The 17,054-nt window shown below is 36.3% G+C and overlaps 1 protein-coding gene across 3 annotated transcripts in view; it reads left to right on the top strand.

Annotated features, from left to right (window-relative positions):
• The window catches only part of RPAP2 (RNA polymerase II associated protein 2), a 52,760-nt gene that overhangs the window by 20,314 nt on the left and 15,392 nt on the right, over positions 1-17,054 (top strand). For all 3 annotated transcript variants that reach the window (XM_071565678.1, XM_071565677.1, XM_071565676.1), the window contains exon 12: positions 16,787-16,936. In XM_071565678.1, the coding sequence (XP_071421779.1) occupies positions 16,787-16,936 (150 nt within the window). The remainder of the gene's footprint in view (positions 1-16,786; positions 16,937-17,054) is intronic.

Below are 17,054 nucleotides of genomic sequence, written 5' to 3'. Positions count from 1 at the left end.
GAGGGAAATACTTCCTTTTTCCAAGCAGTTGACAGATGACATCACAGGTGGCCCAGGGTACAGGGAACAGAGATTACTGAAGGCAGAGTGAACATGGATTTCAAGGTATACATCAAAAAAACCTCTTAAAATTTCAAGTATTTTTTTGTTTTGTAGGGAAGGAGGCAGGGTTGTTTTGTTTCAAGTTGCAACTGTTGGACTTTGCTTACACCCCATTTTGTGCATCCCTGTTGTGGCTTACCACTTCCTTCTCGTATATGGCTAGAGTGTGCTGAGGACTTGGTGTACTTCACTTCACAGTGCACTTTCAGAGTGCCCTGACCCTATTTAAGATAAGCTACTGGACAGAATAACTGTTGTCTTTGCTGCTGTGTTGAAATCAAGTGTCATCAGTGCCTCACACTTGTATTATGGTATGATAATACTGTCCTCTTTTCACACGAGTGTGCATGTTAACTCTTTATAGGCTACAGCACGTTGGATAGTCATAATGCCAAATTTTGGTGCTTAAATTAGAACATAGGCTCACTTTATAGTCTGTTCATCCTTGAGAAGCTGTTAAAAGTACTTAGGTGCCCTTGAGTCTGCTGACTGTTAGGGAAACCTGGGCTTCTCATTCATTGCTCTGAAATAAAGTGCCTGAAATGGGACAGTGTGACTGTTGTGACTCTACATCTCAAAGTATAAAATGTTGGAGATCACAACAATGGAGTGTTTCATATTCCTAGTGAACAGTTGGATTTATTCAATCAAATTATTGTATAGAATGTGAACAGCCAGTCTCAGCCTTTATTGAAAATCTAGCCTGAGGCACTCCTATGACCACCACATTCAGCTATGCTGAATCCACCTTCTTAGAGTACACTTTGACAGCCAGAGAATTATGTTCAAACAATTGCCTTCATGCCTGTCATGGAGTGGGTGACTCTTATCTGTAGATCAAATTTCAGATTCATTGTAATTTGTAGTAATTTTGGCATTGATAGATTTCTATTCCTTCCTGTTGCAAGGTTTAGTATGTTAACCGGGGCTTTTTGTCTAGTAATAGCTGCTTTATAATGTACTGTAAACCAGAATGCAGAAGTTGCATCTTTTTCCCCCAAAGAACTTTGCAAGAAAGCAAATGAAGCAGATAAATAGATACTAATACAGTAGTTCAAGAAAGAATGGGGAAAGCAATGTGAAGATTGGTTGCTGTACAAGCATGGGCACTTTCTGTTTTTAGTGTATACCCCTGGCACAGACTAATGGAAAGCTTTCAAGGTATTTTCAGGAAATGTCTGCTTTCATCTTACTTATCTGAGCTGTCTGGTTCCAGTGAACTGTGGTCAGCTTCATCTACAAAGCCTATGCAAGAGGTTCCCCGCTAAAAGCTTTGAAGCATTTCAAAATGTTCTGGGATTAGTTTATAAGCATTCGGCTGCAGTATTTAAACAAACTCAAAATGACCATGATCACTAAACAAAAGCCATCATTATATGTGTGCAGCCACTTCAGATAAATGTGTCATGTGGAGATGTACTCTAGAGGTTTACTCTCTTGGAGATAACAGTTCAGGAACTGGAGAATCTTGAGTTCAAGTATGCGTTTTACTTCTTTGCACACGAGAGCACATCTATGGCTCAATGATAACATTTCTAAATCACTTTAAGAGGAATTCAGTTGTTTGTAGTATCACTACTGTGTTCCTATCTGAAAGTGTCTGAATGTTTGAAATTTACAAATCTAACATACTATACATACAGGATATGAATCAGACCTGCAGAGAGACTCTTTTTCCTACAGGAGCCACATACAAGTCAGCTGGATGACCTTTTATTTTGCACATCTGATGGTGGAAGTTTGGTTTTAGGTATCAGCTGAGAAAAATCATTTATTGTTAAGAAAGAAATATAATTATTTCCCATTTTGAAGCAGAGTTTGCAGGACCAAGAATCCAAAAAGTCTTTTTATAAAAGTGCTTGAATGTGATTGTAGTCTTGTCTATATCTGTAGAGTTATATTATTGTGTAAAATAAAGTTTGTCTTAACATGTTACATTTTAAAAATGCCTTCATCTCTTTTTCTCTCTTAGTTTTAGATTGCATTTGGTAAGTGTAAAGTCAAATAGGTTTTTTGTTAAGCAGTTTTTAATTCTGTTAAGCAGTTCTTCTATTAAACTTACTTACCAGCACTTTCTAAGCAAACTCAAAGCTGCTCATTGGGCATATTGTGAACACGATCAGTATTATCTTGGTTCTTCCTAGCATGTTCCAGCATTATTTAGGAAACATACACAGAACAGTATTGTAAGGGATTTCAGTGTTGTTAATTGAGATATTAATCAATGCCAATGTTAAAATTAATTACATAATTCATAAGAGAGAAAATAGAAGGAGAAACCTTAGCAGTTTCCAAGGAGGTGTTTCTACTGATACAAAAAAGCCCCACTGCTGCTGTAGTGCTGTTATGCAGGAAGTGACCCTGGATTTCATTGCAGCCCATACAGTTGTAGTCTTTTTCCATTCTGTTATTTCTCATGGGTAGCCTTCTGAATGGGAGACTTGGATGTGCAGTGTAGCTTTGATGTATCCCAGCACAAACTCTGAGGTGAGTCCAGGATAATTAGTTCTTTTTACAGTGCAGGTCCTTGGGTTCATCAGCAGGAGTGGAGCGGTAGCATGTGCTGTCTCACGGCCTTCTGCTACACGCAGTTAGGAAGGCTGGCTCAGGAAGCTGTTTTCTCTGCACCTACCAGCTTTGCTGCCCAGTGCAAGGGAAGAGCAGGGTCATGGCTTTCTGCCACATGTCTTGAAAATCCCTCCAAGAGAGAAATGTGCATATTCCCAGCTGAATGTGAGGACATTCAGACTGGCATCATGTGCAACCCATGCAGAGCTGGTGTGCAAAGTAGTATGATACCAGCTATAAATTGTCCATTATATTATTATATTCCATTATATTCCAAATATACTTGAGAATTAATAACATGGTGGTAGGGGAAGTACTTTCCTCTGCCACTTCATGTTTGCCTTTTGTGTGAGTAAGAGATTTTTGTTGCCACTTGTGTTTCAGGCCTCTGAAAGGCAGAATGCTAGATTTCAGAAGGCAACTTCATCATGGTGACTCACTGGGGAGCTGACTTGGTCAGTGGGAGTTCATGTCCTATTGAACCTTATGCCACAAGTATGATCAAGCAGATGGAAAAAATGCCCAGAGAGAGTACTATTTTAAATTGACATTTCTTTAATCAATATATGTTTAGAAGATTCCTGTTGTGATGTCATGTTTTCCCTCCTTCTGTAATGAGCACGTACAGTTTTGCTTATTGAAAGTCGTGTCATCATGCAGGATAAGTAATGCAATAATAGTAATACAGACAGCTCTGAACTAATACTGCAAGTACAACGTCAGTAATTCCCACTCTTAACAGCTCCCCTAAAATTTGTTTTAAACTAAATATGTTTCAGCTTCATCCACTGAGCAAACTGAACTATGCATTTTGCAATTGAATCGTGAAGCTGTAGCCCTATGAAAATAGAACTCACTTCCTTATTAATAATTAATCCTAATACATTCAATGCAAACATTTTTTTATCATGACACATTACCCATCTGTTAAAAGAAAAACATGACTTTGACACATGCTTGCATCTTTTATATTCAGAGTTTTAATTTTACCTTAGTTAACTTGGTAACAACAGCCTATGTTAGTGGGGATATGACATATAAGCAGTGGTTTTGACTTTCAGAAAATTTCCTTGTAAGACAAAAACCAGTGTTAATTTGGCTTGTTTCTAAACAAAAAAAAAAAAAACGTAGAGGTGCACATCACTGGAAAGGCTACTGTAGCCTCCTAGATCCACAGGTATTTTGTACCAGCAGAATTTTTAGCTTGGATTCTGGATTAATTTGTTTGGTTCTATGCAGATAGTCATAATGGTACCTCTGGTAGTCTAAATGATGTGTCCTGTTCTAAATTGTGCCCAAAGTAGAAGTAGTGTATTCCTTAACTCTTCTGGTACCACTGTAACAGCAAAACTTGGATTGTAAAAAATGCCTGTGAAAGAGCAGTATTGTTTGAAGATCTAATCATTCCTCTCTCACGCTGCTTGATGTAGATTATGGAATGTAAACCTTGTAACACTGAACAGTAAGACAGTCTGTCCATAAAGGCAATATTTCATTCCACAATTTCCTTTATTACATTGTTGTTGAATGTGGCAGACCTGACATGGCAGACTATTTTTGCTGTGAAGTGCATAGTGGATTGTAAGGAGGAAGAATCCTAAAAGTGTTTAAAAACCACAAGGACCTTAAAAGCCTTGCTTTATTAATTAATTATGTCTTGGGAAACAAAATTAGTTGAGTAATTGAGCTGTTACAATTTACTTGGATCAACCAGTGGTCTGTAGACCTACCCAAAGACCTGTGTATCAAAGGTCTGGCAGTTGGGGGAAATAGAGACATGCATTTTATTTACTTTCATATCAATAATGTTATACTGGAGGATGTTGGTGGTCCTGTAGTATTCTACAGGAAGCAGGAATAGATTTTTAGTTTATTACTCAGAGGCATGAAAATTTGGAGGGGAGAGAAGATTAACTCAGAGAAGAGCAAATTACTTTTATGTGATAATTGATAGTGGGCAGTACACTGAGAACTGAATATTTGTTTTTGTGTCCTCATTCTGTAGGAATCGATTGCAGAGGCAGTTTGTACTGCTTCTCATTACTTCTTATGTTACTTCTTGAGATATAAAATCATTTTGACATCCAGTGACACTCATCCAGTCTGGCAATTAAGTGACCTGAAGTGGAATCTTAACAGTGAAGGCAAAAATGTGCAGTATTTTCTGAAATGCTTTCCTTTTGTATTTATGAAAACAGAAAATACAGCTTCTTTGGGTAAGGGAATGTATATCACTGAGAAGATGATGCATAAAATCAATGGGCTATGATAAAGCTTTCAGAATTTGCAGGCAATCCAATCCAGCGAGTTTGGCATCAGGGCAGGTGGCTCTTTTGTCACAATGTGAATAATTAAAATAAATACTTGGGATAAGAAGACTGCAACTATCAGTTAACCTGAATGTTGTATAAATAAACATAAATAACTCTATCTTCATAAAATGTTGTGTGAAGCAATACAAAGAGACTAGAACAATTATGTCCACAGCAGTACGTGTTCTCTTCCAATTCTCCCCAAAAGTAAAAGTGTGCTTTCAATGTCTGGTAGCAAACAGCTAATCAGTAGGTGGGAGCTTAGTCCAGAAACTGCAAAGTGTGTATGTATAATTGCATACTATTAAGTGCAAAACCAGCATCAGTGCAAAAACTGTAGAGATGCTTTGTTTTTTAGAGCCTTGGGGTCTCTGATGTTTCTTTTCAGTTTGATGTACACCACACTTACACCCTGCGTTCCACAGAAATACGTGTGTCACTCACTCCTGCCCTCTGTCCGTCTGAACTTCATAAGAGTATGTATAGATCCAACTCAATCGTCATAAGGCTCAGTATTTCTGAGATGAAGTGTTTGGGGTTTTAAAAACTGAAAGAATAGTTGAGATTGAGCTGGCTCTTCATGTTTGTTCCCAACCTCACCACATTATCTGCTGCTTTCAGGTGTACGTTTAGGGCAGCACACTTTCACTAGTCAGTGGTATTAGTGCTCTTCAGCTGCCAAGATGGTAAGATTGAGATTAAGGGTAGAAAAGGGGTTTACTGGGAATCATCAAGTCAGTAATGAATTTGGAAATAAACAGGAAAAGGGGTTTGGGGTTTTTGGTTTGTTTGTTTTTTTAAAACTTCTGTGTGCTGACATATCTGGGGAAAGGTGCTTAAGAATCTGCAACTTTTTGGAGATTTTTAAGAATCTCATTTTGAGGGGTCCAAAACCATGCCAGTATTTGTTTTCAAAACTGGGAAAGGCAAGTAGAAAAGTATTGACATCATTATGTTTAACTTCTGGATAAAAAAATTTGGATGCAGTGGAAGCAAGTCTATTCCTAGCATGTCTCTTTACTCAGCTGCACTGTCACAGGTGTTTGATCTGTATACGGGACTGTAATCGAGTTACAATGTTAGAAATTTGTGAAACTAAACGGTGATCAGTTTTATGATCATTGCTTCCCTAGTAACTGAGAACAGGTGAGTATATTATATAAAGTCAAGTATTTATATTATGTACCTAAGTGTATTGCATTGTAGCTGTTGGTCAGTACATTTTATTTTGTCTTTTTTGATTTTTTTTTTTTAGGTATCACTGAGATAATGAATTGGTAGGAATAGAATACCCATATGTGGAAGCAAAAAAGTTCAGCAATTGCAAAAGTGAAAGTATATGAAACAATGTTTAATTCATAAAATGTACCATGTTAAAATATAAAAGCATCTTTTAGATATTAAATTGTTCCACTGTATGTACACAGTAATTTATGCAACAATGTGTATTTTACAAAGTACTAAGAAGGTTCATGGTCTCAGAAGTTTGCATTTTAGCTTTCTTCAATCAGAGACTTATACCTGTCCTTAATTTCATGTAACTGAATATTTCAGTGATGTATTTTCCAGTACTTGAGAGGTCTCACAGGAAAACTTTGTGGAACATTAAAAAAAGGGAAAGAAGACTGAGAAGGCTGAAAGGATCAATTTAAAAATAATTTTTTTTAAATTACATAAATAAATAATATTTTAAACGTGCTAAATTTAAAATTTTGACTAAGTTGAAGAAGAGAGGGAAATGGGAAGAAATGATCAGATTGAGAAGTACCTTTGATCTGTCAGCTGGTTAGCAGGAAACACACTTTAAATAAATGGAGTTCTTTAAACAAAGCCTGTCCTTGAAATGTGTACCTTAGTAACTTAGATTTGTTGGAGAGAAACAGCTGATAGTGATTTCTTCTGGGTTCATATTGTGAACTTGTTTTTGCCTTGACATTATGATGATAAGAAAGCTAAATTGAAACTTCTTTTGAAACAAATCCCTGTATGAATGCAAGTGCTTTACATGGGATGCAGTATTACAGGCATTCTAAGGCTTTGTGTCTGTGAACTAATGTTGTCCTCATAATTTGGAATATGGTAATGTAGACATGAGTACCATTCTACATTTGTTTTTTTAGAAAATCATCCTGCAGTCGTATCTATTAGCACAAAATGTCAAAACAGCATCTGATCCAGCTAAACTTCATAGAAGTGAACTCTGAATAAGAAACTGTAGATGTCATTGAGCTGATCATGGTGCATCCTTGGTCTTCTTGTCTGGCTCGAGGTCTTCCTAGTCTATTGTTAAAGAAATCTGGAAATGCTGTTTTGCATATAATTGCCCAAGTATTTGGGTTTTTTGTGAGATCTGTGTGATACTTCTGTTGATGGCAGTCTTGGTAGTCATTTAAAAATTAGTAAGTCTTTGAAAACAGAGTTCTTAAATACCACTATAGCAAGAGGCAAATAGAACCATTACTGTGTCTTTAAAGGAGTCATGGGTCCTGGCAGGTTTGTCACTGCCACTGTTAACAGCAAAATATTTCCAGAGTGTTGGCTGTCACCATTCTCATTAGACAGACTAAGCCTGGGTTAAAAACAGCAATCATTGACTACTTAGGCCAACTGCTTAGTGTTACAGGATCAGCATAATGCTGGCAAGGGCTTGCAGGGAATGTGGTGTCATTTTCCACCTGCTGAATGTTCTGAAATGTGTAGTTCCTTTCCTGGACAGCTGCTGAGGAAACTGACTTTGTTCTGTGTGTGCATATATAAGGTCAGGACACTTAGACAGAAAGAACATTGTAGGAGTGATACTGTGTGAAAAAAAGCAGGGTTGATACTTGCAATTGCAAAGGTTAAAATAGTTGTACAAAGCAACAGACTTCTAAATTTTCTCTCAACTGACTAGAAGTGGTTGGTGTCATGTTTGTGCTACTGGTCACTTACAGGGAGCTGAAATATGGGAATAGTGAGAAATGACATTTTCTAGTTACTTTCTGAGAAAAATTGTATTATGTAATTAATTATGTTGCGGTAAAATGGTACGAGTTCCATTAACTGAAAATTTCAGATGTTTGTCTAATTTTTGAGATATTTTAAATTTTTTTGTAGTTATTTGTCTAAGGAGTGTACATGTTGCCTTCAGGTATGCAGTACACAGATCTGACACAAACAGCACTAAATGGCTGTACTGAACTGTCACAACATGTGATGGAATGTGTCACCGTGGTTTCTTTTAACACATTATGGATTTTAAGACTTGTTTCGGGTGTTCATTTGCATTAGACTTCTGCTTTGCCTGTAAAATTAATTACTGACCTAATGATGAAAATAGAATATTTTTTATATATGAGAAAGTTTTTTATTTGTCCTACACTGAAAAAAGTCAAAGGTCATTGATTTTACATAAGTTAATATTTTGAGGACAATTTGAATTTGAGTGTTTTCTGTATCTTGTTGTATCAGTGCAACATTAGTAAAGATTTTTTTCATTGCAGGAGCTTTGTAGTTACACAGCTGGCTGTTACAAATAACAGCTGGCAGCTGACTGAGCAGTCTGTAATTTTTGAGAGGAAGAAAGTAGCATAAACAATACTCATGCAAATTGATTGTTAGGTTAAAAAAAATACGAAGATCCAGAACATTTGCATTTTATTAAATCCATTTTAAATGAACAGTTTCTGTACCTGATAAGGTGGCTACAAGCCTGTTTCCTCAACTCTTCTCTCCTGCATAGGACAGTTAAAACATTGAAGTGGCTTCAAAAAATTTCCTCATGCAGCTTAATGGAAAAATATAAAGTGGACTCGCACATGAAAGGAAAGACATAGAACGAGCTCTCATATGGTACGTTGGAGTAGAACCTGCAAAATATTTTGCAAGTGTTCAGTTGGCCTCCAAAGCCTGTGTGAGGAGAGCACGATGTGACACGGGGAGCTCTGCGGTTCAGCCTGGCCCTGAGGACCCGGCCCGAGTCCCTGAGCACATCCCCGAGCGACGCGGTGCTCGGGCTGGTGCTGGGGCTGGTGCTGGTTGGTGCAGCCTTAGACTGTTCTCTGAACTGTTTGGATTCAAGTAACTCACTGGGTGGGGGAAAGACAGAAAGAAAGAAAAGCAAGTCTATCATCTCTTTTTAGTTGCTAGCAAGCACTTCTATCAAATAGTTAGATAAACACTTGTTAACTGTAGGAAGGCTTTACTGTTGGTTGCATCCATCTGGTTACACCACAAGTGAAGTTTTGGCCCCATTAAAAAGGAATGGAAATTGACTTATGTTTAGACACCAACTGGAAGGTGAACTTTAAATGAATAAAAAAATTATTTTGTGTAAGTATATGCATAAACCTATCAAAGAATGTTTTTATTGAGTGGACTTGTAGAAGCTGCATAGGAAAAAAATGAAGATAGTGGAAACAATTAACAAAGTTAACTTTTGCATGAACTTAAATTTTTTCCATATACTTGGATTATGTAGGAATTCCAGTCATTGATTTTGAATCAGTGTTTGTAGCATTGATTTAAATGTAGTGGACAAAAATTTTAAACTATGAATAATTTAGTTTCTGTAGCCATCAGAGGATTAAAGTGCCTGTGCTGGATGCTGTGGACAAGTCAGTACACAATAATGAAAGGAAGTTAAATAATAAATAAAACATAAGTTACACTTCAGTTAAAAAATTCTTGTTTTTATGATGAGAATAGGATCTTCAGGCTACATTTGTAACTAGACCAGAAGTGCCTTTTTTATCTCAGTAAGAAAATTGCCTGTTTATTTCTGTCAATTGTTACTATTCAACACTGTGGAGTTCAGGTTGTTTTATCTTTAATTAAGAAAATATAATACAGTAATAAATTGGGGGAGATTAAAGAAAACTGCCCCTGCATACTGACTTCCTCTTTGACCCAAATGGTAACAAAAGGCCACAAATTAGAGACTGCTTTAATTTTAGAGTTGGAAATGACACTGATCATAATAGCTTTTTTTCAGTACCAGTATCGTTTATTTTAAAAGATTTCTGTCCTAAGATATATTTAAATACTTCTGCATCTTGTTTGTAAGTTAGATGCCTCTAGTTCAAGATTGTCTGTCAAATATTAATGTGTTCTAATGGAAAATGTTCACTCTAGAGACAGTCTTCTGCTTTTAAGGGTTTAGTTTTTTAATGTTGAGATTTTTAAATCATGATCAAACTAAAGTTATAAGAAACAAGCGGGGTTTTTTTCACTGAAACTGTGAACATAACAGCTAATTCTTTAAGTTGAGGTGGTCATATTTTCCAATTTCTGAGCTTATGTTAAAACAGTGTGATTGTGTAACCACTTAAGTATACCAAAGTTTATAATTTTTTAAGCTACTTGGTTTTGCATCTTTAACTTGCAGCTACACTCACACTGCCCTTCAGATCAGCCTTCTGTCCAACACTGCCTTTGGCCTGATGGATGCATCATGCTTTAAGGGCTGTGGAAATCCCTGCTGTGATTTGAGATATGTTACTAAAAAATTGCTGTCTCTAGACAAGTGTACTGTATCCAGTGACATACTGAAGTGAGAGACTGCCACAATTTAAGCAAGCAGCCAGTGTATTATGAGGAACATTCAAAATTACAGTGATGCTTTGACTTTGTCAAAATGTTTGAGTGCCTGTGGACAGGGATTCATGAAATGGATAAACACAGCAAGTGTTTGAGGTCACCCCATCGAATGGAGCACCATTGTGAGTGACTGATACATGGCAACACAGGCAGATGGTCTGTGAGCTGCAATGCACATCTGTTTGAATGAGTTTTTTTGCTGATGTGTAACACTTGTTGTATTGACTCAGTCTTAAACAAAACAATTGCTTTATTCCTTGCAGAAGCTATCTGAGACAGTTTCCCTACTGATTTCAACTAAAAGTGGTAGATACAGAGCTGACAAGAAGAGAATGTTAATGATAAATCTGAAAAGCAGTTGATATTTAGGTAATACTGTCCCAAATGTTCATAAAAAATATATAGAGGGGGAAAGCTGGAAATCTTGTGGGTTTTTGGCCTTTTAACTTAATCCTTTTAAGTATCAATTAATTATTCACAAAGATGGCCCATCCTACATTCATGACTTTGTTTTTCCAAATCTGGAATTGACTCACAATAGCCATGCAAGTGTGAGTTTTGAATGGAAATGTGGCAGACTTGGAAATTAATGTCCATTATCAGTAACCCACATGATGATGCTATTCCCTGCTTTTGAATTACAGATTCAGACTTAAATAAGCTGCTCTACTTTCAGAGTCACACACCCAAAAAAACGCATAGGGTTGCTAGTCAGTCAGACCAATCCCAACAACACACTTTGAGAGTTTCCATTAAAACATTTTTCATTTGTGTCTGAATATTGGCAGAGTTTTTAGTGTAAAGAATTTTTCTATTCAGATGGGATTCTGTTTAATGCTTTATTGCAGTAGCTGTCAGATAGTGATCCCTGGCACTCCACAGAGTGTCTCCTGCAGGTTTTGTCAAGTGTTTCTCCTGGCTCAGTCCTGGTCAGCAATGGGATATGACTTTATGTCATAGCAATGGAGCAAATACACTTCAGTGTCATGCTAACAGCACATTGCTGGAATGGCTGATTGATCTCCCAGAACCTGCAATTGCTATGTTGAATCACCCAAACTGGTGGTTAGAGGCTTTTAAGCACTTTTACTTCTTGTTAAGTGTACATAGTACATGTTAACAGAGAGGTAGTTCTTGCCTGTTCCATCATTCTCCTTTATACTTGTGTTTTTGTTCAAATTTCAAGCATGCCAAACAAGGTAAGGAACTTAAATAATTCTATTTAGATTCACAGCTTCTGTCACAACCAAAAGCTTTTATTTTTTTAAGCTTCTGCCATTAGAAAAAGTTAGTGAGACTGGCAATGCTTATGTTTTCCTGGGAGTCATCTGAGAATAAACATATGGCTTTTCTTCGTGAGTATAAGAGTGCTTTGTGTAATACTGGGTCAATTTATGTGCTCTCAAGTTCTCAACAATTTATGTCTAATTTTAAGTGAAGAGTTTGGGGGAATGGAAAGGAACCCAACTCCTAGGTGGTTGCTGGCATCTCTTTCAGAGAACTGTAGCTGACTGATAACACAGTGCTGGCTTTGAATTTAACTTTTTTCAAGGGGGCCATTCATCTTAAACAGAAAATCCAGAGAGGTTTTCCCAAGGTCCAGTATCTGAGGGAAGGATAGTACTGTACAATTAATTTGGTTTTTTTGGAAAGGATATTCACACCTTTGGATAGGAATTGCCAAATAGTGCTTTTAACTACATAAGAATTTTACACCACCGTCATCTTTTCTTAATGTATTCAGCTGTCATGGTTAAGGTATGCATAGGTCTAAGAATGAGTTGCACACTCTACCATATCAATTAATGAAACTTATTCCATATAAACTAACTTATAAAAATTATGTAGGTTTAGCTCCTAAATATACTTGTCAAATATTTTTGTAAGGCAAGTAATTCACAGAAAGCTTGGGTCTTGAGCTGAAGCACTGAAACTATGTAAACATTTTGCGGTAGCCAGATGTCATTTAATAGCTTCATGATAATTGCTTGGTCTTCCCATGAATTTCACTTCTGTGTTTTTTTTCTTGAACATGTAACATATGTGAAATAGCCAGCAAATACAAATTTTATCAATCAGATATAGTTTGACATTTTTAACACTTAAACTTTACAAATACCTGTTTACCATATGGTGTAAGTGGGTGTGCAGGAAGCGACAGTTTCATCAACTCTGATATACTACTTTTCCATGATCTGAGCATGAACATTTCCTTTTAACGGGTGTGCTGAAGGCAAGCCTTTGAAGAATGGGTGTATGATTTTGGACTGTAACATTTATGTTTGTGTAATTTCTGCAGGTGGTTGTTTTAAAATCACTTAATCCTTTCGCTTTTCTTATTTTTATTTGACTTTATTCACAAAAGTTTGCACCAGATGAATGCTCCAACATGTGAAAGAAGTAACAGAAAAGCAAAATTCAGATGTTGTGGTTTTGTTGTTGCAGTAGCCAGTTGTTATTGTTGTGGTCCCAAGTATTCCATTTCCTGTTTATATTCTACATCTTTTGAAGATGCTGCAGTTTCAAGGCAGTTCCATGATATTTGAACTGAAATCCTGTGTATTATTAAATCTAATTAGTTGTGATAGTTTTTCAGAGATAGGGTCATAGTAGCTTCCAGTTACTTGAAGTTACTCGAAGATACTCATCCCAAATGCTGTTCCGGCTTTTTTGCGTACAATTAAGGTTTAACTCTCTTCAACAGTCCCTCATTGCTCTGTTGTTTAGTACCTCAAATACACATTGGACCAGTGTTACTCAGAGCAGGTAACTTAGCACTTGCTGTGTACTAATAACTTATGCTTGTTCCTTTTGCAAATAAAAGCTTCTGTTTCTGCTCCAACTGCCACTTAAAAGTAGAAAAGTACTCGACAGTAACTGCTTTTCAAATTACAAGTTGGGTGAAAAGGATGCAATTTTCCAAGATTAGAGTGTTTGTACATATAGTCCTAAGTGTTTAATGTGCTGTCCCATCAAGACACAACTTTAATTGCTAGAAGCTTGCACATGCCTTTCTGAAATTACTTGTTGATTTAGTCTGTTGCTTATCAGATAATTAGTGGCTTAATTAGTTTTTAACAAAGCTCAGGTAAGGAAAAAATTTGATCTATAGCTAAAATGTCTTTTTTTTTAACTTCCTTTGCTCAGTATTTAATGCCTGGCAGTTTCTCTGAAAATATCAATACCTTTTTCTTTCTTTCTTGGTGTGACCTATAACAGCTACTCTTTAAAGTGTCTTAAACAGCATCTGACATTTCAGATATGTTAGTAATTCATGAAACTATGTAATATTGTAAACTGCATTTCAAAAAAAAAAAGGCATGTCAGCTTCATTGTATAAAGATTTCAGTTTTAGAGTATTACTTAAAGCTGCACAAGTTTTCTGCTCTTTCTGAAAAGCAATCCTCTTCAGCCCATCACAGGAGTAAGAAAACTCAGATAAAAATGCGTGTAAATCTACATTGTTGCCCAGAGAGTGGTTTACAATGCTGCAGCTGCCTGGCACTGGCACTCAGGAAGTCATGACTGTTTCTGCCACCAGTGTTTTTTCATACACAACCTACTTAATTCTGAGAAGGGTGAATTGAAGGTTAGCAATAACGCATCTCTGGGTCTTTCTCTCACTATCCTTGTCTCCAGACCAGCACTCTGAAATGGTTACTCTGATCGTCTATCAGCACTTCCTCTGCTGCCCTGCTGATAAAGCCTCATAATGCCAAACCCAGCCTCCCGTGTGTGAGCCTGGACAGGGCACTGTTCTACCTGCTCAAGGAGGAGCTGCCCCCTCTCACCAGGAGAGGAACAACTCAGTCCTGTCTGTCATGAAGTGTATCACAAAACCCAGTGGCCTCAGTCCAAAAATCAGAAATCCCACTGTGAATACTTCTCTTTTGTGGGAGGGTTTATACAGCAGAGTTTGTGCGTAAGTCTGTGTCTTTCCACACCTTGTCCTTACTTGGAGCATCTCTTAAAATCCTTCTCGCCAAGTACCAGTGTTTGATAGTTGAAATATTTAGCTAAATGTACATATAGAAATGGAATCCAGAAAGAAATGCAAAGTAATTTTAACTCATTAAAATCTTATATATTAATCGATTTTTCTTTTGTAAATTTATTTTTTTTATTAACAGATTCTTATTTTCTGTGTCTTCTGAGATCCTTTGTATTCTATCACTATTTTTGATTAATTTAAAAGGATCTTCTATATGGAGCTTTTTTTCAAGCAGAAATGGTGTTAATGACTGCAGGGAGATTCATCTGAATTTTTACTCATTGAAAGACTTCCTGACCTGGGATGTTTATAGGAAGCTATAGACTACCTTGAATTTCTTACTAAAAATACATAATTTCACAAATGTATTCTAAAATAATTCCTTTCTATGTGGTGTCAGTGGCAATATTTATCTAAAGACATTATTTAAGACAAAGTAACTTGGTGGGATATGAGTTCTTGTTAAGTGAGCTTGTCAGCAATGTGTGGTGTTGAAGTTGCTTAACATTCAGCATAAGCTTTAATTCTTAATTTTGTTCATTAAAGATTTTGTTTTTTTAATGTTTGGGCTTAAGAAGTAGATTCAGCTCTTACTACCTTTGCAATATTTTACAATAGAATTAGAGAAAAAGAAAGGACTTTAGGATAAAAATATATTGTGATAAAATTAGATACAAATGAAAATGAGCAGGTCAACATTTCACCTCATCTCCAACCAGATATTGTATCTGTAAATGATCTTCATAGTGACAGTTCCTTCCAAACTGAGGAGTGCACTTCAGCAGCTGCTCTGGGTTTGGATCCTTTGAGGGTTATGCCTTCCATTGCTGTTCTTGTTGATTTTGGAGCTAAATGCACTGCACAGTAGTGTGTGGTTTGCGGTTGCCATGACTACAGATGACAAATAACATTCTCTTTGGGGATGTGCACTAATGCTCTATTTATTTCTATTGTCTGTTCTCATGTGTATACTTTATTCTCCTAGTTGGCAACTACCTTCAACTTCCATCCATTGTAATTTTTATAATCAGTAGAAACGGGATGAAATCCATCTACTCAGTGGTTCAGAATGAAACCTCAGTGGAAGATTTTCTGTAAAATGGAAACAGATAATTTTAAAAGGCCAAATATTGTTTGAATTTAAAGACTAAACTTCATGTGTTGAGTTCAGAAATATCATTTCCTCCTTCTTGCCCCCACTTTGATTGTGTTGTTTTTATGAAGCACTCTAAGGCTGCAGGCACTTCAAGAGTTTAAGCACTGAATTTTGTAACCAAAACAGAAGATAGTTTTCCCATAGCAAATCTTTGCTATAGTAACAGCTTTAAAATGGAATGTTAGTATTCCATATAAGAAATTCTCACAATTAAATTAGCTTTGTTCTAGTTTTGTTCAGCTTTCCTTTTTTAAACATTTTGTTGTGTAAGAACTATAAATTAAACTGCTTTAAGGTATAGACTGTCAAAACTAAGAAATCAAATTGCTCTAATTACTCACTCAAATTGTTCCTTGGTTTGAGAATTGAATTGATAACTCCTGCCCATGTGCATCAAGTAAAATTGTTAATCCAAAATGCCTCTGTGAGAGGCTGCTCTGTGTTTGGAGAGATCTTGGCACAAAACAAAATGTGTTTGCTACTCTGAGTTGTGGTTTATGGCACACAGAACAGGGGAAAATCAGCTGAGGAAGTGACCTCTGAAAGTTTTTATGAACTTCAACAGTGTGTGACTTACCAGTTAAGTACAACTTCTGTTAAGTACAACCCTGTTAATAAATATTCTTTATAATTTAAAACAGAATTTTATAGCTCTTTTATATTTTACTTATGCAAAGAAATATGTAACTTTTACTGTGTGATTGTTTTGGGAAAAAAGAAAATGATGGAGATCTTTGCTTTTTTATGTGTAATTATATAATGTTTTGCACTTTGTTTCTTCTGAATTCTGTTTGTCTACAGTATATAACATTAATGTACAGTTGATTAGAGGCATAAAACCACTCACTCATTTTATTCTAATTAGATTTTTTTTCCATTTCACTCCACCTTAATAAAAATTTGTACTCATGGTCAATTGTTTGTAATACATACAGTCTGTTATATATTGTAGTGAACCAAGTGTGACATTATAAACTGCCTTTCTTCAATAAAGTTGTTTGAACTCACAAGCTTTGCTTTTTTACATCTGACACCGAAAAAAATGCTTTTCTGTATGAAATGTATTTGGCTTTTTTCCAGATTGGCACAAACTAATCCACTTTTCAAGAATACTCTGACAAGCCCAGTGCATACGCAGTTCCTGACCACGTTGCTGGAAGAACTGCATTTCAATACTGAGGATTTGGAAAGTTTAACAAGAATATTTAGAGTGGAACGCCAACTTGAATGGTCAGTCAATTTTAACCTACTTTGTGTGTCATAAAACGGAGCCAGTTAACAATGGGTTTAATTTTTCAGCATTTTCTAAGTATACACAGTAACTACAGATTGTATCAGCCAGAGTAGA

This window comes from Pithys albifrons, chromosome 10 (assembly GCF_047495875.1).
Source record: "Pithys albifrons albifrons isolate INPA30051 chromosome 10, PitAlb_v1, whole genome shotgun sequence".
Taxonomy (NCBI): Eukaryota; Metazoa; Chordata; class Aves; order Passeriformes; family Thamnophilidae; genus Pithys; species Pithys albifrons.
The sequence above is the reverse complement of the archived record's forward strand: the minus strand, read 5'-3'. Positions and strand labels throughout refer to the sequence as shown.